The sequence below is a fragment of the Podarcis cretensis genome (genome assembly GCF_951804945.1).
Source record: "Podarcis cretensis genome assembly, chromosome: 6".
NCBI classification, from domain to species: domain Eukaryota; kingdom Metazoa; phylum Chordata; class Lepidosauria; order Squamata; family Lacertidae; genus Podarcis; species Podarcis cretensis.
In genome coordinates, this window is record NC_137175.1 from 58,639,434 (window position 1) to 58,667,050 (window position 27,617).

A 27,617-nucleotide genomic window follows, 5' to 3' on the forward strand; every position below is an offset into this window, starting at 1 on the left:
AGTGGGGAAGAGCAAGGAAAATGTGCACTTGATGCTTCTTTGCTTACTCAGCCTTTACTTTGGGGAAAAGTAGCATCCTTGCAAAGGGCACAGTTCTCACCTGATAGGAAAGGAGGAAGATTTATTTTTGTATCAGAATAAGGATGAAGAGCAGCATTCCGCTTTAATGTGTTCCGTTGTAAAAAGACCAGCTACAAATGTTAGTTTCACTTTCTTTGCTTAAATCTATTAAAACGTTGATACTGATCTTAAGTTTTGAAATGTCACATTTTTGTTCTGAAACAGACTTCAAATGTTTAAAAGGCAGAGGGGACATTTAACAAGGATACTTTTATCTGAATACAATTACTGCTGCAGTTGTTGAAGAATTAATGGAAAATTCAAACGTATACCTACTTGGCTTACCTAATGAGCAGCAATAGAAGGATTAATAAAAAAATTCCTATTTCAAGTGACCGAACAACATCCAAAGGCATTTTAGTCAGGTTGCGTTTTGCCATATCACTGTATGGCTGAAATCACTTTCATATCACAAATGAGCCAGGATGAACAAATTATTGTGGCCTAGTGCACTAGGTCAAAATCCACCATGTAAGAAATTTTTGTGTGCAAACTCAACCAAAATGAGTGAGAGCTGTGCAAGACTACTTATGTGAGCATGTGTTACAACATGGGAGTATTATTTTCTAGTATTTTAGTTCTGAATCAAACACTATATTTAAAAGGTGACCCTGAATTTGAAATTCATAACACTGAAGACAAACAGCAGTTGGATCAAGAGATCATGGATCATTGCTTTGCAATGATGTACAGAGTTCTGCTTGTTTTTGTAGTGCTACAGATGTAAGCTTTTGAACTTTCTGGCTTTCAAGTCAATATTCTATACTGTAAATAACTAGTGTATTTAAATATAAAATAATGTTTCTTTTTTGTTTGTTTGTGGATCCATGAGAGTGGACTTTTGTGAAGTACATAAGAAAGTATGAGAGAGAGAAGCCAATTGTCATAAGTATGGCAAACTATTTATTTACCTAGTCTTGTAGTTATTGGTGCTACAAGAGCCCCAAATCCTGAAATTTATTGTTCATTTCATCAGTTAGCTAGGAGATTGTAATTGTAGATTAAAATGTTAGTTTATCGTACCAATTAATAGGACTATCACCCTTTTAAATAAATCTTAGTCAATTAATCATGTTAGTTTTAATCATTTAAATGATTAAATATGTATACATCTGCATTTGAATGAGAGAGTATTGATGAAAAAAGTATACATAGTTTGAGCGTTCTAGACTTAAAACTGCACCTAGATGCTCAGATATCAGTGGTGGCTAGGACTGCTTTTTACCAACTTTGAATTACACACCAAAAGTTGTTTCTTGTTAATTTGAGATTGGATTACTGTACTGCAGTATGTTCTACATGGAGCCATCATTAAATAATGCCCAAAAGGTTCCATTAGTTCCACATGCAACTGCCAGCTGTATCACATTATGCCAATCCTTTACTAGCTGCACTGGTTACTGATTTGCTTCCAGCCATGATTCAAGGTGCTAGTTTTGACGTTTAAAATGCTAAATGACTAAGTCTCAAGACTGTGAACCACTGAAGAAAGTTCAGTAAAAACTCTCATTTCAGTGGAGTTTTTTCAGGACCATTTCCTAACTGTTTACAAAAATTATTTTTAAAAAATCTGCTGTTGCAGTCTCCCATTATTATGTTTTTCTTACTGGCTGGGGGAGGAGTTGCATCTGTTTTTGTGCTTTTCTGCTGTAAACTGCCTTGAGTATCTTGCCAGAAAAGTAATGAAGAAACATAATAAACACATTGCCCTAGTCCTTGCTCACTGGTAGGCGTAATTTTGAATTAGCGTCCTCACTTACTGTGCCTCGCAAGGCTGACAGTCCACGTTCTTCTCATAATGAATCTGGAGTGTGCATCCGATTCTTGGCAATAATTGATGTAGTACAGGACTCGAAAATGGGTCGGTACGTGTGTATGTGTGTTGTGGGGTGGGCAGGGCGGCAAAACAGAGCATTGTGTCCTGTAGCATTTTAGGGGTTAAGCCTGGAATAGATTTGATTGAGCGGCAAGTGGTGGGGAGAAGTGGAGAACTGACGTCAAAGATCAAGGCTGGGCCGGGCTGAGCCTTCATCAGAAAGGTGCTACTAATACGCAGGACAGAAGAAGATACGGCTGTAGAGGAGAGCCGACGGGAAGCAGCCGCAGACTCGGCCAGAGGGCGCTACAGCCCCAACAAGTTGCAAGCGCGACGCGACTTTGCGGTCGTCTAGCAAAGTGAAGCCCAACCTGTGCAGGTGCCTTCAGACCCACCAAAAAAAAAAAAGAGCTATAGCTTCAGAAGGCCTGAGACAGCGAGCAAAAGGTCCATCATGTTGCCCTTGCCCTCCAGGCGGCAGCGAAAAGCTAAATCTGCCCGCCCCGTCAGCTCTTCAGAGCGCCCCGGCCATGAGGTCGAGGGCGGCAGCGGCGCTTTCAGCACCGGCTCGCGGCGCCTGCTGAGCCAGCGACTGCCCAAGTGCGCGCGCTGCAGGAACCACGGCGTGGTGTCCAGCCTCAAGGGCCACAAGCGGCTGTGCCGCTGGCGGGAGTGCGCGTGCGCCGCGTGCTTGCTGGTGCTCGAGAGGCAGCGCGTGACGGCCGCGCAGGTGGCGCTGAGGAGGCACCAAGACCAGGTGGCCGGCCAGGTGAGTGGGAGCGCGCGCCTTGCGCGGGGAAAAAAATCAGCAGGGGCGGGAAACACAACGCCGGCCGTAGAGGGGGCCAGCAGGGCTCCTCCTCGGGCCCCTCTCTCCTTGCTGACGGCTCTGGAGTCCTTAAGAGGCCATAACACAATAATAATAATAATAATAATAATAATAATAATAATGATGATGATGATGGAGAGGATGATGGTGACAGTTAATAATAATTTTATTGTTTATACCCCGCCCATCTGGCTGGGTTTCCCCAGCCACTCTGGGCAGCTTCCAGCAAAATATAAAAATAATAATAATGTGAGACATTAAAAACTTACCTGAACAACTTGCTTCAGCACTGAGTTGTATTAATTTCGGTGGTGGAGCAGCAGAACGGTTAGTAATGGCTAAAGAAATCCTCTCAGGCGGCAGCGACGGGTGGGGGAATGGCGGAAACGCCTCAGGGCATGGGATGTGGGGGCCCCTCAGAGGGCCACATTTGCCAGTATGGGCAACTCTGGCAAGTTGAATAGTTGCTGTTTAAACTAAGAACGTACTAGTCCCTGTACAGTATAAGCAGGATCCCCGCCCCAGAGGCAACCCCCCCACCTTGCCTTTATTCCTTGCAATGCAGGAGCATCTTCAGCTGTGATGTTTTTTTCCCTGTAGCAAAGCACAAAGCTTCAGCTGCTGAATTTGCTCCTGTAAGTTCAGCTGGCTTTAGTTTTAGCTTCATTGGTGTGTGCTTTGGGCAGTGGGATGTACTTTTTGCTTAGCTTCTGGGCCCATGCAAGCTTTATAGGGCAGTAAGCTTTTCCAGAACAAAAAAATAAAGCATCTGCATCAGAAAGACCTTTCTGGCGGTAAGTGGTGTTAGACATTGGAATGGACTCCTTGGGAAGGTGGTGGACTCCTCTCCTTTGGAGGTTTTTAGGCAGAGGTTGGATGGTCAACTGTCATGGATGCTTTGGTTGCAATTCCTGCATTGCATGGGTTTGGACTAAATGACCCTTGATGTCCCTTCCAACTCTACGGTTCTTTGATTCTAAGTGACACAAGAACAAACGGGGAGGATGTGGAGCTGAGGAATAATGTAAGGAAAGTAACCTGAAGCACCTTTTCCTGAGAAAGTCACTGGAATCTGGTTCTGCATTTCAGCTGAAAACAAGTCCCAGTCTTTAGTGAGCTTTGCCTCATGTAGATCGAAGCTGAGTAGCTTTAACTTTTAAATGGGATGGATTCAGTGTAAATAGTTTAAGCTTCTTAAATTAATTTGGGTGCTAGTGGAGCTGTCTGGGCCTGGCACCGTAATTGGTTTACTGCTATTGAAGACAAGTTCCCTTTCTTTGAGTTCATGTTATATGTTATATGTATTTAAAACAGCAATAATAAACCCCTAATGTAAACTATATAATTGTAATGCATCCTGGGGGAAAGTTGTCTTTTAATCATAATGCAGCTTTTCTTATTTGCTTACAAATAGCTTGAATGTTTTCAGTATTATTTTAGCAGGCAAGCATGGACATTGTTAGTAAGCAAAAATAGCTATGGTGTTGATGAATGTCCTCTTCTTTTTGTCGTTATATAGGTTAAGAAAGCCATGAGGAGCAGTGAATATTCAGTTTCTGGCCACAGATTAAACTTTCATTGCAAGACCAAGCAGACTGCCAGGTTGTTGGCTAGACACTCACCGGAAGGTATGTGCCTGCATGTAGGAAATACACTTGAAACAAACCTAGTAGGTTCTTCCCTTTTAATGTATTCCATTATAAAATGTGGTATTGATATAGGACAATAAGTTGTTATAGCTGTGAAATGAATGTTTATTTTATATTCCTGACACATTCCATAAATAAGCATCTACTTATGAAGACCTCTTTAGGCATGACTCTCCAAACCCTTAAAAAACATCAAAAGATTGTGTGACAATGGCATTTCTAGTCAAGGACTCTGGTTGACATTACATTTCATGAGTGAATACTGGATGCCTTCCAGAGAAGCTATGTATACCTAAGTGCCACTGATTTGAGTATGAACTGAGTGTTCTTGATTTTCTTGGTGTCAGCTGTATTTAAGCACAAAGGCTGCTTCAGATGTCTTAATTACATATGATATTACCTACACATGAAATACACTGGTGTAGTTAGCTGTTAGCTGTTGTATGTGACAAGCGTATGGGTGCACTTTCACTATGCTACACTTTCAACTATACAACGTGTACAAACAGTTAATGACTGGCACGTGCAACTATTACCTGTGATGTGACAACTTACACACAGGTTTCTTAGTAATACCGTTTTTACCGCGTGAAATGCTTTCTGTAAAGGAAATGCATAATGTTTGAAAGCACCTAATGCCAGGCTTTGCACAATAACTGTCCTTTTCCTTTGGATTTTGTTGTAGCAAATAGTCCATCCTCCCAGGAAACAGAACATTGCCTTTCTAGCCTCAGTGAGAGAATGAGGAAAAGAAGGGCATTTGCAGACAAGGAGTTGGAATCAATAATGTTGGAAAGGGAACTTCGACAAAGAACCTTTGACAGATTTGCTGCCCATCAGAGAAGACAGCTGCTGAGCAGAGAGCATTTACCAGCCCTTGAGGAAAATGTATTCCAAAGTGGACATGATTACCTTAATTACTTGACATGCATTAACTCTGGTATGTTGAATATTTGTTTTCCTTTGCTGCATTCAAACACCAAGGTTCTAGACTATGGACCTTGCATTTATAAAATCACAGACACTTCTCCTTTGAATGTAGCTTTTATCACAGCAAGCCAAACTGAAGGTGGCACTTCACAGAAACATACCTGTGAGGAGAACATGAATAAATACCTAAATGTGTACAGAGAAAATAATTGTGACTGGAAGGAGCAAGCTCTGTCCAGTGTCTTTTCCAGAGATCTTCTCTTACTTGAGAATAACCGGAGCCCCAAAATAATAAAACTCCAAGAAAATAAAGAATTAAGAGACGTGGCAGCCAGATACTGTATTTTGTGCAATCATCATGCAAAACAAGAAAATCACAATGTTAATGATACAGGTCTTGAAGTCAAGGAGGATGTGAGGCATTTGTCTCAAGAGTGTTGCTCAGAAATAAACAAGCAGATACTGTCTTTTTCAGTAGAATCTTTATTAAAAGTTTAAATCTATTAAGTAGCTTGGATGGCCAGTATTCTTATGAAATATTAATAAGGAAGTCTCTCTACTAAATAAATATTCATATTGTATGTATAATTATAACTCTTCTGCAAGTAGTTAACATCATTGACTCCTGTTCCATTTCTGATGTAGGGGGAAAACGTTCTACTTTGTTGTGATACATTGGAACTAGATCAGTGTGTTCTGGTAAGAGTGAGGATTTGCATCTTTATTTTCATCAATGTTTATGTTTGTAAATGTGTTCAACTGGGCTTTTTCATCCATCTTGTTTTGCTTATAAGTAAAACATTATTTGCCTGTATGAAGCTGCAAAATATTACCAGGCATATGGCTTCCAGTATATTATAAAATACAGTGTAACTATTTGCAGAGGAAAAACCAGGTGAAAAAATATTACAACATAGCATGATGTCATAAAATGGCATAACATAACTTTTTGTTTTGATCAAATTACTGGAAGTAACTGTGATACAAATCACCAATTTTTGTGCCTAAAGTCCCTGAAAGTCACTGCAACTGCAGCTTCTTTCAAACAGGATCTGAAAATATAGTTGAATATTCTTTGCTGAAGCAGGGTAATAGGTAACCAGCATTGCCATTTGATTAGCCATATCATTCGGATTATGATATGCTCCAAGCAGAGAGGCTACCACTGCTATAAAAAAAAAACCACATGTACCCAAACTGACAAAAAATAATCTGGGACGAGGAGGGGTCACCACCACCACTGTCATGGAGAAGAGGGTCAGCAGAAACAGAAGGGAAAATTAAAGAACTGGGGTGTGTGCAGTGTGATCTGTCCTGTACCTTTTAAGGGTGGCCATGCCCACTGTTGTTTCTGGTTAAGAAGGTTTTACAGATTTTGTACCATTTTGAAAACCTATAGAATCTGTTTATCAGAAGTGGTGGTAGAATAAGTGCACATTCTATGAGCAGCTGCCCTTCTTTCAAGTTTATTCAATTCTGAGGATGCAATCCCAAGCACACTTACTAGGGAGTTGGATTCATGAGCAAAATGGAGAATACAGCCAAGCAGACATGCAAAGATAGGATTTGTGCTGTGAAAATCCTCTCATCCACCTCCACACAAAATAGTATGTGTATGGAATTGAACTTTACTGCTTTTCGCTGGAAATATATTGGACACTACTACTAAGGGCACAAGCCTAGACAGTGTGTCTGGAAGTCTTGGGCTGCCTTGTTGTTGTTGTTTAGTTGTTTAGTCGTGTCCGACTCTTCGTGACCCCATGGACCAGAGCACGCCAGGCACTTCTGTCTTCCACTGCCTCCCGCAGTCTGCTCAAACTCATGCTGGTAGCCTCAAGAACACTATCCAACCATCTCGACCTCTGTCGTCCCCTTCTTCTTGTGCCCTCCATCTTTCCCAACATCAGGGTCTTTTCCAGGGAGTCTTCTTTTCTCATGAGGTGGCCAAAGTATTGGAGCCTCAGCTTCAGGATCTATCCTTCCAGTGAGCACTCAGGGCTGATTTCCTTAAGAATGGATAGGTTTGATCTTCTTGCAGTCCATGGGACTCTCAAGAGTCTCCTCCAGCACCATAATTCAAAAGCATCAATTCTTCGGCGATCAATTCTTCGGCGATCATGGTCCAGCTTTCACTTCCATCCTTGTCCATGGAGTTTTCTTGGCAGGGATACTGGAGTAGCTTGCCGGTTCCTCCTCCAGGTGGATCACGTTTGGTCAAAACTCTCCACTATGACCTGTTCATCTTGGGTGCCCTCCTCGGCATAGTTCATAGCTTCTCTGAGTTATTCAAGCCCCTTCGCCACGGCAAGGCAGTGATCCATGAAGGGGCCTGGGCTGCCTAGGCGACAGGAATTCCGTACTACTTTGATGATAGATTCTTGGCACCCTTATTACAAATAATGAAATAGTGTGATACACTTCAATTCTACTATCTAAAACAATAGGCAAGAAAAGTTAAAGTTCTCAAGATATGCATTATAGTTCTCAAGATACGCATTACCTTTTTCTACAAAATACTAATATTGCTGGAGCCAATATTTCATTCTGTACACAAAAGAAATTAAAGCACTAGTTACCAGTTAATTTAAATTAACTAAAGAAACACATATTTCAAGCTTGGGGGGCAGTTTAACATCTCTAGGTCTTGCTTTTAGTCCCAAATAATAATTTGCCTTAATGAAGCAAGTGTATGTTCTTTTCTTTTAGCAACAATTTCCTTTAAAGATAGTATATTGGTTCATTTATAGCATATAGATTTTCCCAGCTCTTGGTCTCCATTGAGCTCTTGCCTGAAGGAGAGCTTTGTAAATCATGGAAACACTCATAGCAACTGAAATGGTTAAAGTTATTTCCCTACATATTGAGTCATATCACAGAGTTAATTTGCCCAACAAGAATTCATGCAGCTAGCTTATATAAACACAGGTTTTGTTTTTAAAAGATTGGGTTGCTTCATTTGTGAAAAGGTCCAAATGCTCTCAGCTACCAAGACAAGTTATTCTCTGCACATTGCAGTCAGGCTCTTTTTACAGGAAATGACCAAAGTCTGCTCTTTCCACTTTCCTTTGCTTCCTGCAGGCTTCATGATATGCCTCTTATGGGCTGCCCTCTGCTAGTGAAGAAACAGTAGGGAATGACTGAGATGATTCGCTTATTTTTGTTGCCTCTTGCTCCTTCACAACCTAAGTAAAGCCTCAATAAGGAAGGGCTTTTAATTGACCCAAGCATTATTTTGATGGAGGGCTATCCCACAGTAGTCCATAAAGATTTTATTCTTTAAAAATTGCTCTCATTCAGTGATTTGGGTCTTCCAGTAACTTGGGTCAGCACACATTGGAAAATTTTCTGATACAAGTAAGGAACAAGAGAGTGTAGACACTTAGGTACAACTTGTGTCACTTGAGGTGTGAGTTGCTTCCATGGAATGGCATCCTTTTTATAAGCTTAAGGTGATACACCACATGCAACTCTACTTGGAATATTAATAGTTTGACTTCACTTATCTATGCTCTGGACTGGTAACATTCAGGTTAGATTACCTGTGTGCTGCTGGTTCTCTGATTGGGAATTTGATACACAGTTTGTTCTGGATAGGTTCGTTCTCCTCTTGAAAGAGTGAGCTCATGTTCTTGGGGCTCTCCTTGATCCAGTGCTGTCCTTGATGGTCCTGGTGGCAAGGAGTTCCAATTACTAGTTTGTCAGTGATGGCCTTTCCTGGTTAGGTAGCCTAGCCATAGCAACGCATGTTATGGTAACTTCCCAGTTGAATTATTGTAAAGTGCTTTTTGGGCTGCGTATGGTTTAAAAACTGTAGCTGATGTAATTCTGAGGATGTTGAGAAGTACTGGCGGTTGGAACCACATAACAACATTTGTCCTGCAGAACCTGCAGCACTCAATACAATGTGTTAATGTTGATGTATAAAAGATGATCAGACCTAAATACCTCTTTCTATACAAGTCTGCCTGTAGAGTGATGCGAGAAAAGGCCATCTCTGTGGTGGCCACTTCTCTTTGGAATGCTTTCCCTGTTGAAGATTACCTGGTGCTGACACTGTTAGCTTTTTAATGCTAGTTAAGGAGGCACCTCTTTGCCTAGGCTTATTGAAGAGATTGAAGCAATATAGTCAGTTTTTGAGCTGGGCTATTGTGAAATGTTTTGGAATTTTTATCTAACTTTTTGTCAATGTGTTATGATAGTGGTTGGCTTGTTAGTGTTGGCCTGCTGTGGTTTATGTAGTTATATGTTGTAACCTGCTTTGGGATCATTTACAATGAAGAGCAGGCTTAGGAACTGAATAATAAATGAATGGATGTGTGGTATATGGGACTGCATTTGAAGACAGATTGGAAAACCTCCATTGGTTTAGAATATAGTTAAAATGACTGGGCATTACAGTTGCACTGGCTCAGTGTCTATTTATGAGTCAAATTCAAAGTGATGGTACATACCCCAGCCCTAAGATGTGAAGGGATTTAAAAGGAGCTGAAGATTTACCTATAAACAAATGAACTAGGCTTCATGTTTTCAGCTCTTCTGTAGGTGTCTTTTTAGAGATGCCCCATCCCTTTTCAGAGATGCCCCTCCCCTGTAATTTGCATTATTGTGGTGCCTAATGAAGACCCCTTCCCCCAAAACTCTCTAGAATTTAAAATTTATTATCTCTGCTGCTGGTTTTTATCCAGTTTTTGCTATTGCAAGTTTTAGCTTTTGTATTTGAATATATTATTGTGTGAGTCACATATTTTTGAAGGGCAGGGTAGTAGTCCAATAAATAATTAAAGCCACTCTAGCTTCTCATACTTTATCACACTGCCTGTGTCTTTATGCTTTGCTTCACAACCCCATGGGTTAGAAACTTGATCTTGTAATGTAAACAATAAAACCTGACTTTCTCTGAATTTTACATAAGCCACTAGATTTTGTGTTGTGCTGTATAAATACAGCTTGCTTGACCACCTGATATAAAATGTGCATTTGAGAAATATCCTATTGGTGTGTTGTAACTTACCCAGCAGCAGTTAATTACTCAGAGGCAAACGCTTTAGCCAGTGTGTACTCTCCCAAGTCTTGCTGTTTTGATTTGAACAATGAAATGGCCAAAGGGCCAACAGTGTTTCTTTTGTTAGGATAATATCAGCTTCACATGTCAATATTTCTCTTCCCCCATGCTCTCCATCTTGAGTTTATTTTTTTAAACACTTTGGCTTCTTTTAAGGAGGTTTGGGTTCCAGAGCAAACCAGCAAGCATCCATTCAACCAGCTTCAAGTTGCATGCTGGGTTGATTGCATTTGTTATGTCTAGTAGCAGATAGAATTTTCTCAAAATATTTAGCCTGTAAGGGATCTCTGCTGGTCGTCTGTTTTTATTGCAAGCATGCAATTAATCACCCTAATTGTTCAGTTACTCAGAAGCCCAAGATATTATAACAAAACAAAACAAAAAATAGGATGGCAGTCCAAATATCTTGAAAGTTTAAAGGTTCATATTGGTAAGGTAAAACCAAACATTTTCCCCCATGAAGACAAGACTGAGAAACTGCACTAATTTTGCAGTAGTATTTGTTACAGTGCCTTGAACTTTTACTGTCACATTACAGTTTGAGATACAATCCCTATTGTTTTTATAATAATGATAGGGCATTGTATCTCAAACTGTAATGTAGGAGTAGGAGTAGTAGTAATAGTAATAGTTAAACTCTGATATGGGGAATTTCTGGATATTGTTAGATTTCACCTTGGCCGCAATCAGCATGGATTGGCTAATTGTCAGAGGTGATTTGAGTTGTAGTCCAACAACATCTGAAAGGCCATAGATTCCCCATTCCAGGTCTACATAGTGACTCATTTTTACCACTATTCTCTGTTACCCAACTCCATCTTTGCAGAGCTGTATGCCCCTGTTTTTGATGCTATGTCAGAATAGATGTGAAAGCAAACACACATTTCTGCACCTGGCAAAAGAGACATGGACATGCCAACATGGTCGGGGAGGGGGGAACCTTGGTGGCCCATCTGGTCAGATTGTTAATCTGTCTCCACCAGAGGCGTACCTAGGCTCCCTTACGCCCTTGGCAAGGAGCTGTATTGACACACACACACCATCCTTTGCACCCTTGGCACGGAGAGTGGGCAGATAGGCTCCTAGCCACTCTGAGCCAGAGTGGAGGGGCATGATTTTTGTGCCCCCCCCGGCCTGTGCCCTTGGTCCCCAACCTAACCACTCCTTTGGTACACCCTTGATCCCACTCCCACAAGCTAGCTTTTACAGTAACTTTTGAACTACTGAAGGAAAAAGTGAGTTGTAATTCAGTAGGTGAAAGCTTCCAGCAACACATCAGAATCAAAATAGCCTTGAAAAATCAACAAGTGTTTCCTTAATCTTTGCCCCTCTGATGGATTTCCACCATCTTCAGCAATTAATTAACTAACAGTGCAATCCAATACATGACTGCTCAGTAAGCCCCATTGATTCATTGGAAATTACTCCCAGGTAAGTATGCATAGGACTGCAGCCTAAATATTTAATGAACCTATTTAAAGCTTGAAACCCTAGTTACAACTTCCCAACCACTTTTCCAGAAGTCATGCCAGAGCACTTTTGAGTATGTACTTTTATATTGCAGTACTCTGACTGCACACTTCAAGCTGTTAACTGGGGAATGACAGAACAAACTTCCTTAATCTCCCATTACTTTCCCTTAAAATAATAATACAAAGAATGTTTTAATGTACAGGGCTGCTAAAAAGTGATAAAATTTCAGTGAAGGTACCAGTGATTTAGGTGATCCATGTAGACTCAACATCTAATAGCACAGGGGTCAGCAAACTTTTTCAGCAGGGGACCGGTCCACTGTCCCTCAGACCTTGGTGGGGGGGCCGGACTATTTTTTTTTGGGGGGGGGAGAATGAACAAATTCCTATTCCCCACAAATAACCGAGAGATGCATTTTAAATAAAAGGACACATTTTACTTATGTAAAAACATGCTGATTCCTAGACCGTCTGCGGGCCAGATTTAGAAGGCAGTTGGGCCAGATCCAGCCCCCGGGCCTTAGCTTGCCTACCCATGTAATAGCATTTGCTTTTTTTCTTACTATCTGGATATTGAAGAAATAACAGAGTCCCATTAGCTTTATTGGACTGCATGTAGCTAGCCAGGAAACAGAGGGGAGATAAATATATTTAAAAGCAATATAGAATGAGATTCACTATACTGGTGCACAAGAATACAGTTTTTAAGTTGGTTCACAAAAATCCAATTGGCTTTGTAGTGTCATCTCTAAACAGAAGCAGTTTAAATGATTTTAATAGGTATAATTCATTATACGTATATATTTCCAAGTAACCGTAGGACCAGATGAAATGTCTGGATAATCTCAAGCCTTGAGAGTGAAAGAGGTCAGGACTGTTCACTTGGGGCTGCCTGCCTGGACAATTAACAACAAATGTAGATAATTAGAGGTTTGTTCCAGCCAACTTAAGCATGTTTTGAAGCCCACTGATTTTAAATGGAAATGGATTAAGCACAGCAGGGTAGTGCAGTTGTTAATATGATATGCTGTGAACCAGTTTGAATCTTAGCGGGCAGGGCAATCCTAAACATGGGAATCGGGCTTAATATATGCTGGCTGAATTTAAGCCGCCATAAAGTATTCCAGATCCTGAGTCCATTCAGAAGCTTCAGGAAGGCAGAAATGATGGCTGAACTGGCACCAACCCAGCAGAATAGAAAAATCTGCTGAAATACAGAATGCCACTGTCACCATGGAAACTGCTGCCACCTGTTGACACACAGGGTGGATAGGATCCAAGCCCTCCTAACTGTGCAGACTGTGAGGCCGCTTAGAGAGAATCCATGGGAAGCAGTGCAGAAAAACAGAGCACATTCTGCATGCAGCCTCTAATGAGTACATGCCACACACCCTGACTGCACCCACCACACACTCCTCCAGTTGCACAACCACACTAACAGCACAACCAGGTAAGCAGATGTGAAGATCACTGGTATACTCCATGGCCCCAAAAGCATCCCAAACAGACACAGGCTGTGCCGCCCCCTCTCCAGATCATACAGCATCTATGTGGAAATGCAAAAATACAAGTTTATTGAAAGCACCTCACAAAGTACTGTTGCATGCCACCCTAATCTCTGAGCAATGTGAGGTTTCAGGGGTCCCAGGCATACTTACCATGGCTCTAACCCTCTCTCTAGCTTGCTGCCTTTTACAGAATCAACCTTCAGCTCACATCACGGCCAACTGCATTCCTGAACCCTACTCTGTTTTGTCTCCAAACTTACTTAGAGCTGCGAGGAGGGACCCTTCCGGTTTTCTGCCTGGCACAGAGTCCCTTCTCTCTGGCTTTCCTAATGGCCCATTACTTTCCCTTTGTCTTTTGTTAATGGCTGATCTCCCAGGCGATTTCCTGAACAAGGGAAGCTGGCTTGGCACTGTATTTTAATGCTTTTCTAAATCCAGTGTCTGGAAGTCAATTTTAACACTCGAAACATTGATTAAATGCTAACACCTATCAGACCCTGGGATTTAGGGGAATCTGGCACCCATAAACCCTGGCTCCCAAGACTCTGTAACAATACAAGCTGCTGAAAGCACAACAGAGGCCACGAGCATCCAGAAGACATATGTAAAACCTGCCCTAAGCACCCCAGAACAAGTCCTCAAGGGTAAGGGGCAGGCACCTCCTCTACTACCACCACCACACCACCTCCTCTTCTGCCCTGGCAGTGGCAGCAGCACAAGGGCAGGCACCTGCTGCCCCCTCCCAATGGGAAATACGTTCTGTTCTTGAGTCTTATTTTATTGTAGAGCAGGGTGTAAATCCCATATCTGAAAAAGAAATCTCTTAGGTGACCTGAATAAGGGTCTTGAAAGTAAAGCAAACAAACAAACACTGTCTGCAACAGTATGGAGATAATTTTAAAAAATGGCCATGGGTATAAAAATGTGTATAGTTGGGACTTGCACTGCAGAAGTTCCTGGTCCAGCTTTTAGGGTGATATTAAATGTTAATCCTACTTAGGGTAGATTAACTGAAGTGAATGGATGTGGCTCATTTATGTTTGTTAATTTCAATGGGCCTACTCCGAGTTAGAAGCAGGTTCAGTACAACCCTTAGGCTTGATTCCAAATCAAGATCTTCCCTATCTACTTTTCTTTGTACAACTCTGAATATCTTTTCCCCCATCTCAGTGCTACTGTCGCCCCTGTTTATAAAAGTTTAATCAAAGAACAATGTACGTTAAAAATAAAGTATGTAATATTTGCCTAGTTTTATAGGTACTGTTGCCTGTCCTATCACAAACATGGGGTCAGAAAGTGTCTGTAACTTCTGTTTTTTATCGGTATAGTATCTCTGTTAACGTATTCTTGCTGGACAAAACACTGCATCTCCACTCTCAAATTCACATTTAAGAAATACTTGAACTGGAGCTCCCTCTCGTGACAAAAGTAAGACTTACAGTTCTTCCAGTATTTGATACTGTGATGAAAGGCAGCTTGCTGTGCTACCATTTATGTTCCAAGGAGGAGTATTCTTTTCAGTTTCTCATTCATCATGTACAATTGCAAACTGGCTTGACTTTATTCACCAGTCGAGTTTAAAAGCAAACCCTAAATTGGGTCCTCTGGATTTGCCTGTACTGGGAGGACTGAGTCTTTTTTCCATCTCCTCCAATACTGCTAATCTTTGTACTGCTTGTCTGTTTGTCTCCTGTTATTTCCCGAACACTCTCTTATATTGTGTGATTCTATAATGTTATAAACTATAGCGTTCCATGAGCACTTGTGTGAGAGAAGCTGTTCTGGAGAATGACAAGGGATAGATTAGCTACCACTTTATTAAATTGAGAAGAGTTGCATAGTTTCAATAAAGTTCCTGGCTACAAACACTTTTTTAATTTTTCATAACATTTATGGTAGCAAATTTTAAAGCCATCTTAGATGTCACAAAGGCTACAATGCTGGATATAATTTGGAATGAATAAATACATCATTTCCTTTTCCTTCCTTCCTTTCTGTCTTTCTTTTCTTCTTGTAAAAATACAATCTACACAATGTGCAGTCTACAAAATTAAGTAACTTACCCTTTGAAAATAAAGGTTAAATGTGGTAGCCCCCAAACATTTTTGCAGATGTCTTACAATAAGTGTTTTTAGTACAGTGAGATAAATCAGTTTTTACAATTGGCATGGGGATTCACTTTGACATGTATATTGTCAATTGGGAAAAGGCAAAGATGCTGCTGCTTCTCCAGCTTTTAATCATTAGCATGTCTGACCTTGATTTGTGCAATTGCAGTGGTACTTTCAGAGCTCTATAATTTATTGCAGTTGTTTTGTTTGCATATTTTGCTTAGCCACCTAATTTGGAACTGAAACATCAGCTTGGACATGTGGCTTTGAGTACATATGAAAGGGTCAAAGCAGTTTGTGTGGAATGTTTTAGTTTTTAAACTGTCAAATGTCAGGCTGTAATTTTATTGCTGCCAGTAGTATTAGGTATCAGGTGTGACTGTAACTCTGTTTTTGGTGCCAAACAAGGTTTCTGCTGCTAACTGTAAGCAGTCAGTTCTGCCCTGGAGAGAATTTTAAACAAGCTGCATGACTGACTTCTAACCAAGAGTGACAAGGAAGGAGAAACAGTGAACTGAAGGATCCTAGTTCGAGGATTTGAATTCTGTTCATAAATAAGGGATCAAGGGTCTTCTTCTTCTTTGGCGATCACTCGTAGCCGAGTAAGATTGTCTTCCATAAACACGGTTTTAACCATGAGTCTGTAAGTGACTGTGAAGGCCAATTCTGGATCCACATGTCCTTCCACAGTGGGGACATTGGTTTCCGGACAGGAGTTTATCACGGTGTGGATTTGCCAAGCTGTGCCTTTCTCTTAGCACGTTTCTCCCTTGTGTCCTAAGTTTGAGTGTCTTCAAAGCCTATGACACCTTTGGTAAAGGCTGTTCTCCAATTCGAGCGCTCACAGGCCAGTGTTTCCCAATTGCTGGTGTTTATACTACATTTTTTAAAGATTTCCCTTGAGACAGTCTTTATTAAACCTCTTTTGTTGACCACCAGCATCACGCTTTCCATTTTTAAGTTTGGAATAGAGTAGTTGCTTTGGAAGACGATAATTAGCCATGAGCAGTCCAACGAAGTTGATGTTGAAGAATCATTGCTTCAACACTGGTGATCTTTGCTTCTTCCAGTACACTGGTATTAGTTTGCCTGTCTTCCCAAGTGATGTGTACATTTTTTCAGAGATACCGTTGATGGAATCTTTCGAGGAGTTGGAGATGGCGTTTATACGTGGTCCATGTTTCACAAACATACAGTAAGGTTGGTAGTATAATAGCTTTGTAAACAAGCATTTTGGTTTCCCTCTGAATGTCCCGGTCCTCAAACACTCTGCACTTCAATCGGGAGAAAGCCACACTCGCAGAGCTCAGGCGATGCTGGATTTCGGCATCTAGGTGCTGCAGCACAGGCCAACCTTAACTCTTTGGCTTAGCCTGACTAAAAGAAACATAGGCTGACTTAGAAGTTATGTTGGAAGGTTCAGATGTGATAGTGTCGGTTCAACAAATAATGGTTTATCTGTCAGTGAAGAGTTTATCTAACAGTGCATGAGCCGTGTGCCTGCATGTCCCTCCCCTTCCTCTCCTCCTTATTCAGACATCACAGGAAACTAGTTTGCATGTGTCTTGGAGGAAGTGGCACAATGTCTTCCCCATCTGTGGGATGCTGTTGTAGACACACTCTGTAGTGCACTCTGATTCCTAGCTGGAAGAGGTGGTGGCAGTAGAAACTGGACAGGAGAGTAGTCAGAAAGTTGCAAGAATGACATATCAAGCATTTGAATTACATTGGATGAAGGATGGTGAAGTGTTATACTCATATTAGAAGATTTCGTATCAGAATTTTTTGCTTGGATCTGCTAGTTTTCTTGGTTGGACCAAATGGGCATATGTGGTTCCCTCTATTGCTGTGATTGGATTTTGAAGTTGGATTCTGCAGAAAAAAGTATTGCTGAGATGGTCAAACCAGTTTCTTTGTTATATAAATGACCCTAACTTTTTAGGTATCCTTCAGCCAAAGTGTTGCCACAGAAACTTACTTGCTGCAGATCATTTCTGGAAGGTGTGCATAGTGTTACCATCATGAGATTTCTATCATGTGTGTGTGCAAATAAACCTTATAATGCAGAAAAGCCACCAGTTTCCAGTGACCTTCATTGCACAGAAACCAAACTCATGATGTAAGCCTCTAGACCTCTTTCTGGAAAATGAAGACCAACCATCAGAAGGGTGGGTGAGTGTGTTGGTTATAGAAATCATTGTAGGATACATAAACTCCTGTCCATGCTGCCTTCCACAATCAGGGTGCTGATCTAAACAGCCCAGGATTTCATCTGTTCTATTCCCTGGGTCATAAAACTGCAGCCTTCCTTCATCTGCTCAGAATTAAAAAGGGATTCCAGGGCAGATGATATCTTTCTTTTTAGAAATGAACAAATCTAAATTGAAGCACCATCCCACATTTGTCAGGTGTCTAACTGTATGTCTCCCAAGACTGAGCCAGCGAGTAAAAAAATTTTCAGTCCACCCACCTTCTTCTCACAGTTCTCTGATCATATATTACATTCTCTGTACTAAGGGGATTCCATCTGCAAGAAGGAAAGTCAGCAAAATCACACACACACACACACACACACACACACACACACACAGTGAGTGCAAACTAGTCACCTTCCACTGTCTTTCCTTTCACTCACATCCAGCCATTCCTTTCTGCAGGATCCATCCTCTGTTAGTTGCTCTGCATAAAACAATAATCTGTGTTTCCCCCATTCACTGTAATAGGGAATCTAAATACTGCTATAATCTGTTCCCCTTTTGGCGAAAGTGTCTTGAAGCTCTAGTATAAGAAGCAAGCCAGGGTGGGTGGGTGGGTGGGGACAGTTTCACGCAGTAAATTGTGGAGATAGAAGGCAGGGGATGGGGTGGGTTTGATCTTATATTCCTTGCTCTCAATGTAGTCTAAAAATGCTGCATGCTAATGTAAGCCTATGGCAGAGGTGTAGAGACTGTAGCTATCAAATCGGGATCTGTAACAAAGCACATTTAAATATTGATATAAAAGAGCTGACATCACTTCATGCTTATATGCTGCTTATATGATTGCTTCTCATAGCAAAACAAGCACAAAGGATTATGAAATTGATCCCAAATGTGGGACACAACCATATTTTTCTCATTGCCAAACAACTTTTTTCAACCCTCTTCCCAATAGATGCATATGTGTCTAGTTAATACAAAGAATCTACCACAAGCCTCAAAAATCAGGGTTGCATTTATAGCCAGGATTTCAAATTATTGCCAGAGAGTCGACCTTCTGTTGGATCCTTCACACAACCTTTACCCCATACGAATTATACCACAGTGTGACTGGAGAAGAATTGCCCTCTGAAGGGAGAAAAGTGATTCTGGTGCCGCTAGTTGAATGATAATATAAGAAGGCATTTGAATGACTAGTAGTAGTTGATTATGTTCAGGGACTAATTCCACCCCCTTCCCCTTAGTCAGAAATTTATTACACCATGTGAATAACTGAAAAAACTGACCGCATGATCTTTAAAAATGCTTCAATACTTTATACCGTTTAGTCATGTTTATATAAAATGTCTTCCATAGTGTGACTGGTCCTACAGCTGTGAATAGCTAGTTAGACTACGCAGCCAAAATACACAGCCTTCTATGGTCTTCCAAATTCTGGAAATCTGCAGGGTTTTATTCCCCAGGAGACTAGCTCATTCCAAAGCTTTATTATTATTTTTTAAAAAAAATCTCTAATGTTTGCACTCTTGCTGCATTGTGCCAGGTTCATTCTGGGTGTAACTTGACAGAGGTCAGGGAAACCTACACCATGGTTAAATTTGGTGAACTGCTTTCTGCTAGCATTGGAATGGAGTGGAATGCTGCTGTCAGCTCTTTGGGTGTCCTTGTACTTCTCTGATTCTTTTAATTATCAATAGCAATATGTTGTCATTGTATAATTGAATTAAGCACATATGGATCCGATTAAGTAACAATCATTTTACACTGTTTCCTTCACGATCTGTTCTGTACCAAAAGAATGTTCAAGTGTGTTCTAATTGCTTCCATATTGGTAGTCGTTACTATAAACACAAAATAATTCTTTTTCTTATTTCCTTGTACAGTTGCCACCAGCAGCCATCACAATGTATCAGGATCCTAGTCAATTCCCTTCACATGCAGTCATTTGTTTACTTTATTACTATTATTACTTCCAAATAGTTAACTAATACAACCAATAGACACCAGCTTGCAGAAAAATAGTTGGCTCGTTTCACAGGTCTGATCTAATTTTGTGACTTGCATGTAAAATATCTTAATTTCGTCTCTAATTTGGCAGGCACAGGATGAATAGTGTTATTTAAAAAAGCATTGGGTTGGCCGAACTGGGTGTTTGCTAACATTTTATTGCAAATTGGGAGCCGGTCGTGATTTCCTGCCAGTTTATGGAATGGGCAGACCAGAAAGCTTGTTGGCTTCCTGTGGCAAGCAAAGCAGAACCATCTCAAAAGTGATCTGTGTTATCTGCTTCTCAAAGGTGTGTGAAAAGTGTTCTATTTGCAGCTAACATCCATGACAGCAGGGGCTGGCAGTAGCTGGGCTTAAGAGAGCAAGGGAGATTAGAACCACTAGCTAATCTCGTGTTGGGAGATTAATAGGCGTGTTGGGCCACCCAGACGGGCACCAGGCATTTCTGTCTTCCAGTGACAACTTCAAGCTTTGGGGGCCCATAGTCAAGGTGCTATTAGCAGCTGACCGCCCACTTGCCACTCTTGCTATTGCTTATTTGCCCTCTTCCTCAATCATGTTCGACCTTCCAGGTCAGCCGCAGTATGCTTCTGAACATTGGTTTCTGGGAATCACAAGTAGGGAGAGTGCTGTTTCACCCAGGTGGTGCTTGCGTGCTTTCCAAAAGCATGTGGATGACTGCTGTGTCTGCAAGGAGCCAGGCCAGGAAGCTCTGGGCGTCAGCATATTATGCCAACCCAACTCTGTCTCTTCCCCACACGGCCAAGACAGGGCAGCATCATTGCAAACACTGGCTTCTCTCACAAACCTCAGCTAATGTTACTTCAGGTACTGTTGGTGGGTTTATGTGTGATGCTGGCAATTTGATAAATTCATCTATACATAAAACTGCTATTGTGAACTGGTTGTTATCCTGAAATTTGAACCTGAGTTGATTTCCTCTTCCTTCCCAATCCATTTTCTTTTTGTGTTGCGTCTTTTTAGATTGTAAACCTGGGGGCAGGAAATCTCCCTCTCTTCCTCCCCCACCCCCTTTTCTGATAATAAACTGCTGTGGGACTTTTTTTTAGCAGAAGAACAAGATTTTTATTTTTTTTATTTTATTAAAGAAATTATAAATAATTTGCTTTTATCTATTATGGACTGAACTACCAACATGACTCCCAAAATATTTTAGATAGTAACAAATAAGGGATTAGAATTGCACTGCTCCTGCCTGAACATATTGTGTGCTGTTACTGCAGTTAAAAACATAATGCCTAGAAGTGGAGCAATCTGGGCTGCATTCAGACTTCAGGTTTAGTGCATTTTATTGGTTATAATAATATGAAGGGACGCAGGTGGCACTGTGGGTTAAACCACTGAGCCTAGGACTTGCTGATCAGAAGGTTGGCAGTTTGAATCCCTGCGGCGGGGTGAGCTCCCGTTGCTCGGTCCCTGCTCCTGCCAACCTAGCAGTTCAAAAGCACATCAAAGTGCAAGTAGATAAATAGGTACCGCTCCGGCGGGAAGGTAAACGGTGTTTCCGTGTGCTGCTCTGGTTCACCAGAAGCGGCTTAGTCATGCTGGCCACATGACCTGGAAGCTGTACACTGGCTCCCTCAGCCAATAAAGCAAAATGAGCGCCCCAACCCTAGAGTCGCCCACAACTGGACCTAATGGTCAGGGGTCCCCTTACCTTTACCTATTGGTTATAATGCTGGTGCTTCTGTCCCAGTTTCTAACCTTCCTTTTACAGTGGCTTTTTGATAGCTATAGCACCATGTTGCTCTGAATTTTAAATGGTATGGAAGAACTGTATGCTGGCATACTGCCCAAATTTTTGTCACATGAAATTGCAATGTAAAACTCCTGCAATTTTCTTAGTTAATGGGGTTGCAAATGGATTGTGTTTTTTTAAAGCAACACAGAAATGAGACCAAATTTTGCTGGATTCCACTAGATTTCCAGAAGTTGTTTTTGTGTTGCATTTAAAAAATGCCTTAAATGCAGAAATTAACAGATCAAGAAATGTCGAGAAGGTAGAATAAAGTGCCATCTGAAGGCAGCCCTGATGTTTTCTGCCCCAGCATTCCAGGGCGCCAGTGATGGTTGGGGTATCCTTGAGCCACCACATTTGTATTAGTGTACATTCATATTAGGCAGGACCTTTGCACCACCACTAGGACTTTTATTCTCAATACTGGGTCACATGAACCACTTGTGTGTGAAGAAGTTGGAATATTGGTGACCAGCTGACAGGGGAAGTGGTTTAACTTATGATGAGAGAGAACATAGAGTTAGATAGAATTAGGTAGATTGCCTTTATGCACTTTTACCCCTTCCCTCTCATTAAATCTCTTTAATCTGTAAAATATTGCCTAGGATTGTGGCGTGCGACCAGTAGGAGGATTGGTAAAGCAGAAGCGTTATTAAATACTTAGTAATTCTGAGGTTGCTGCCATTCTGTAAACCAGGAGTCAGCAAACTTTTTCAGCAGGGGGCCAGTCCACTGTCCTTCAAACCTTGTGGGGGGCCGGACTATATTTTGAAAAAAATAAATAAATGAACGAATTCCTAAGACCCACAAATAACCCAGAGATGCATTTTAAAGAAAAGCACACATTCTACTCATATAGAAAACAACTGATTCCCAGACTGTGTGCGGGCTGGATTTAGAAGGCGATTGGGCCAGATCCGGCCCCCGGCCTTAGTTTGCCTACCCACGCTGTAAACCGAGGCCCTATGAATTCAGCTTGTGCTTTCTCAATGCAGTTTTCAAACTGAGAACCAAGCTAGATACAGTATCTTGATATCTGAGCTGTGGAAGCAGGCAGGGCTGATTTGAATGAAGGCTGCAGTGTGAATCCCCATCGCCATCTGCCATTTGCTCCAGAGGGCAATTTCCAGGGGTGGAGGGTTAATTCAGACACGAAAAATTGGGTGGAACGGCTAGAAAATCTCTTTATATTATGGCCCTGTTCTGAATCAAACTTGCCCCCATTCCACCCACAGTTGCATTTACCATGCTTAAAAATGCAGAAGATTAAATAATGGGTCTCCAGACATCATACGTGATTTGTCCCTAAAAAGCTTCACCTGTTGATTGTCATACATCTGTTAGAGGCTCATAGCTGGAATGCTGGATTAAAGGATCAGGTTAAGACAACTGCATTGGCTTATTGAATTATGTATCACAAAGCAAGTAATTGAAACAGGGTGTTTGAACAGATCTTACAAAACTGAAACAACATAAGGACTTTTAAAAAAATCTTCTAATGAACAACAGCTAGATCTACTATCTGGTTTGAATGTACTTACAAGATTATTGTTATATATTCCTTTTTAAACAAAAGCAAAGCTGGTGATCAGCACAAGTTGATGGAGGGATAGAATACAGTGTTATAGAACTGTAAATAATAACAAAAGCATAGAGAGGAATCATGGATCCCTGAATCTGTCTGAGGAATTTCTGAATAAGACTAAAATCTCCCACAGATAAGGGTCTAAATCCTACAGGCATTTATACATTTTAAAGTCCTATTGACATCAAGGGGTCTTAAGCATCTTTGCAAGACTTACCCTACCCTACCCTATAAGGCTTACAGGGTCGTTGTAAGAACTACCACTACATAACGCACATGAAAGGTCTTGAACACTTGAAAGTGCTATACAGATGCCAAATAACAATAATAATTGTTTTTCTTATTCTACAAATCCTGCAACTGAAAATAGTTTATTGTTGAACCTAATTTCATACTTTATGCAATCCCCAACTGAGATTTGAATGTTATTCTAATATTTCACAGAATTCTACAGTAAGAAAATAATTTATCTGTGAAAACCCAAATGTGCTTTTAACACATTTGAAACCTTACTACATTTACAAGCAAAGAGTCTCACATTTCATTCTGCAAGAGCTGTCCTCCCTCAGAGCTGTCTTCAGGCTTTTGTGGGGCCTACACAGACACCTGGCCTTCTCTTCCCATGGACCCCCTCATGTATTGGGGCTTCAGTGCTGGGCTAACAGGCCTGGGGGTAGGGGTGACCCAAGACATTTTTTGTCTGTGTTGAAGGACAAAAGTAGTTCCCTGTTCCAGATACTTACAGAAGATAACTGAACTGACAGTTAACTTTTACTTAAGTGCCCCAGCTGAGGGCAGCAGGTTAACTTATCAGGTTGCATGACACATACAGCTTTGTCTTCTAGCATCTGACAACTGTCAGCTCACTACTCTGCCTAATGCTCATCTGCTGCCTGCCCAAGGAAATACAGTCATACCTCGGGTTGAATGTGCTTCAGGCTTAGCGCTTCTGGGTTGCGCTCCGCGGCAACCCGGATGTAACAGAGTGCATTACTTCTGGGTTTCGCCGCATGTGCAGACGCTCAAAATGACGTCATGCACATGCGTGGAAGCAGCAAAACACGACACACACACACAGATGTGCCGTTGCGTCTTGCGTTCTATTCAGGATGCGAACGGGGCTCTGGAACGGATCCTGTTTGCATTCCAAGGTACTACTGTACCTTGCATCCCAAGGTACCACTGGCAATAATGCAGGAGAATTATTGCCATTTTACACCATGTGACCACAGCGGTGCATGCACCCACATGGTGTCTGGCAGAACTGCATGGCCTGGGCTGGCTGCCTTTTTGCATGCTTGCTGAGTAAAAGGCCTTTCAAAATAGTGTTGTCTATAACGTTGGGAGAAGGCAGCAAGGCAAGACAGCCAGCTAGGCCAGTCCAGCAGCAACCAAATTTTGCTAGTACCAGCCAAGGAAGATAGGAGTGGCTGCTTAGGCCCTCCTTGGGAATGGCTGGGAGGCAGATGCTGTTGTCACCCAGCATTTGCTGGATTTGAGTTTGTTGGTGTCTCTGGTAACTTCTCTCTCTTACATCATGGATGTTGGCAAATTGGATTTTAAAAGGCAAAATAATATTAGAATTGGAGCTGTCAGAGAGGCACAAGGGAACCTGTGTTTTAATGCTCAGGAACTTGGCAAAGGCTTTGCAGATTTTTATATTATGGATGTATGTTTTGTATTATTTTATTAATACTATTGCTTAATACAAGTTTGTCATGGCCTTTGGCTAGTACAAAAAGCTCATGAACCTGAACTGACAACCACAGAGACGTAATGCCTCTTCCAAAATCTGTTTTTCTTTTAACCCCATAAAGAAAATTAGGTTCTGTGAAACAGTACATTGCCATGGAAAGAAATGCATTTGTATATTTAGAAAAAAATAACATAGTCTCTTGCCTATTTTAATTTTATTGCTGGGCAGAACTGGGTGGAGTTCAGAGTGATGCTGTTACAAACCCTTCCACATTACGATTGTAAACAGAATGTAGCATCTACTTGGCATAACCCAGAAAAATACAGTGCTGTCTTCTCTGCACATATTGATCCTGCTTCAATACCTCTAGTCAGATATTCACAATTGCATCCAGTTTGTCAGTGTTAAAAAAAGTGAGCAAGGAGAACCCTGTAAGCCCCATCTATTTCAGTGGTGTGCGCACAGCCTCAGCTGGTACATTGGGCTAGAACACAGGTAAACATAGTGCCCGTTGATGTTGTTGGACTCCAACATCCATCAACCCCCAACCACTATGAGTAATGGTCTGGGATGGTGTGAGTTTGAGGCCATCCTGGACTACTGCCATTGAAGTCTGCTTTCATGGAAACATAGCACTAGCTTAATAGGGTATTTATTCATATGCAAAACTTTCAAGCAATATGTTGTTGCCTTGCATGCTCTCATAATCAAATAATAATAATATGTATATACACTGCCTGTTTCCATATAAGTGACTCAGGGCGGCTTACAGATACAAATAAGAATAATAAGAATCAACGAATGTCACTGACAATCAGTAGCATTGGGAAATGCGGTGTCTAATGCACAGAAATTCTACGTTTCACTTCCTTGTGCAAAATCACCCAACATTGTGATACTTTTGATTAACTGCTGAGGATAGGATTGTATTCTTTCAGAGAAATATAGAAGTCTTCATAGCTTTGCATTAATTAGCCACAAGAGGGAGATATGGGCATGGCCTATGGAAAGTTTACAGTTGATTAGGCTATATTCTGATTTTATCATTTATATGCTGTTGCTTTCTTTAAAAAAAAGAAAACCGATGGTGAAATATAATGGCCTTGGTTCAAGAAGCACAAAGGCATTTGCATACTTTGAGTATTTATTATTTGGATGATGCATTCACCTTTGGCTGCTTAAAACTTTCCTTGTCCAAAGAGAAGGCAACCCAATATAATGCTAAACATAGGTCATGATCTAGCAAGGAAATGTACATTTGGATAAACAGACTTCCAGGCACAGACTTCTCCTCCCGCATGTAGTTGCTGCTGCTGAGGATGGTGTTAAAAACCCTTACATCTACCCCACCCCAGGTTGCATACATGTATATGGTTATTCCCTTTTCCTCTGTGAATAACCAAGGTGAACTGGTTTCTGGAACTGCAAAGGTTATAAACCAGGGCAGCTGCTTCTTGACACAAAATTAGTCAGTTTCTGCACCATATCAAAATGGTAAGTTATACTAACACAGGAATGTATCATAAAGCATATTCAGAAAGAAGAATAGTTTTATGAGAAGTTAGTGGAAGATAACCAATTACAGCATTTGGGAAAGAAGATATAAACTGCAGCAAACAACTGCATGTGCTCTTAAGTCACTGATGTTAAGGTTTAGCAAAATGGCAGATGAAATTTTATTTTTAAAAAAGACAGTAGACTTGTTTCCAGTTTTTAATGCTTTCTTGTAAAATTGAAAATATAAAACCAGCTCAGCATAGTGAAAACTTTTATGTACATGAGGTCTGTGACTTTTAAAGAAGTCCTTTTATAGTCAAGAAAACACCAGATGAATTAACTGTGATTAAAGAGACCAGGATTCTTAAATTGAAAACATACTTTTCAAAAAAAAAAATCTTTACAAGCATATTATATAATTTAGATTTATATTTTACTAAAAGAACTTACACAACAAGCAGTTTCGGATGCTCTCCCTTCTCCCTTAAGAGAATCAATTTCAAAGTGCCACAGCAAAGGAATAGATTCCAATAATTGTACAGTATATTCCTTTATAAAATAGATTGGTAAAATGTGAGAGGTTGACTTAAATGAGCACATACATTTAGTTGCAGACTAAATACAGTAAAGGTAGTTGAACAACAATTCTGTAAATACAAAAGGCATAAGCATGGTAAAGAAAACAAATATTTTAGCCGGGCTTAGGTATCCGTATAGATGGGAGGAATGTGATTCAAACAGTGATCAAAAGTGCCATTTTGGAAAAATCCATTATTTTCTTCTGTTCCATTGATAACTACTTCTTCTGACACACATTGTGCTTCAGAAATGACCTCATAGCCTGAAAATATGGCAAGCACATGAGACTGATTAATACTACGAAAGGTGGCAAATACAATCTGAGTACGAGGCACAAACTAAATGTGATGCTCAGTTCTAAGATTAATTTTCCTTTCATTGTGTATTTTTTAAAATGCAAAGTAGCAGGTAGGCTTGAGAATGGGAAGAGGAGAGGAGCTGCTCAAGCACATTCCCTTCCTACCACCTGTTCTCTCAAAACCTCCCGTTTGTGCCTGCAGAGAAAAATATATGCAATTGAGCTCGGTGGCGTAGCGTGGGTTGTCAGCACCCGGGGCAAGGCAAGTAATTTGTGGCCCCTAACCCGTGAGCCTAACCTGTGAGCCAGGTAGGGGCAGAGAGCTGCGAGTGTGAGTGCGCCCCCCCCAGATGTTGCGCCCGGTGCGGCCGGCCCCCCCTGCACCCCCCATGCTACGCCACTGATTGAGCTCATAGCTTAAATCATAACTCCACAGCTTCTGATACATGTTGTTGTTGCACAGCAGCTGTTTGTGCTTTGTTCACTCAATACCATAGGAGC

At 41.1% G+C, this 27,617-nt stretch overlaps 2 protein-coding genes across 18 annotated transcripts in view; one reads left to right on the forward strand and one right to left on the reverse strand.

Annotated features, from left to right (window-relative positions):
* Nucleotides 1-1,935: 1,935 nt before the first annotated feature.
* LOC307218486 (doublesex- and mab-3-related transcription factor 2-like) overlaps nt 1,936-27,617 on the forward strand; it is a 75,710-nt gene continuing 50,028 nt past the window's right edge. For 7 of the 13 annotated variants that reach the window (XR_013839989.1, XM_079980777.1, XM_079980768.1 and 4 more), the window contains exons 1-4: nt 1,948-2,705; nt 4,285-4,393; nt 5,100-5,354; nt 5,990-6,043. Coding sequence is in view for 11 of the 13 variants with exons in the window: in XM_079980777.1 (XP_079836903.1) it covers nt 2,391-2,705; nt 4,285-4,393; nt 5,100-5,354; nt 5,990-6,015 (705 nt within the window). In the remaining 2 variants the exon portion in view is untranslated. The other 6 variants (XM_079980771.1, XM_079980773.1, XM_079980775.1 and 3 more) reach the window with 6 other exon arrangements.
* The window catches only part of GLIS1 (GLIS family zinc finger 1), a 194,447-nt gene continuing 191,088 nt past the window's right edge, over nt 24,259-27,617 (reverse strand). For all 5 annotated transcript variants that reach the window (XM_079980726.1, XM_079980728.1, XM_079980727.1 and 2 more), the window contains one exon: nt 24,259-27,080. In XM_079980726.1, coding sequence (XP_079836852.1) covers nt 26,941-27,080 — 140 coding nt within the window. In that variant the 3' untranslated portion in view covers nt 24,259-26,940. The remainder of the gene's footprint in view (nt 27,081-27,617) is intronic.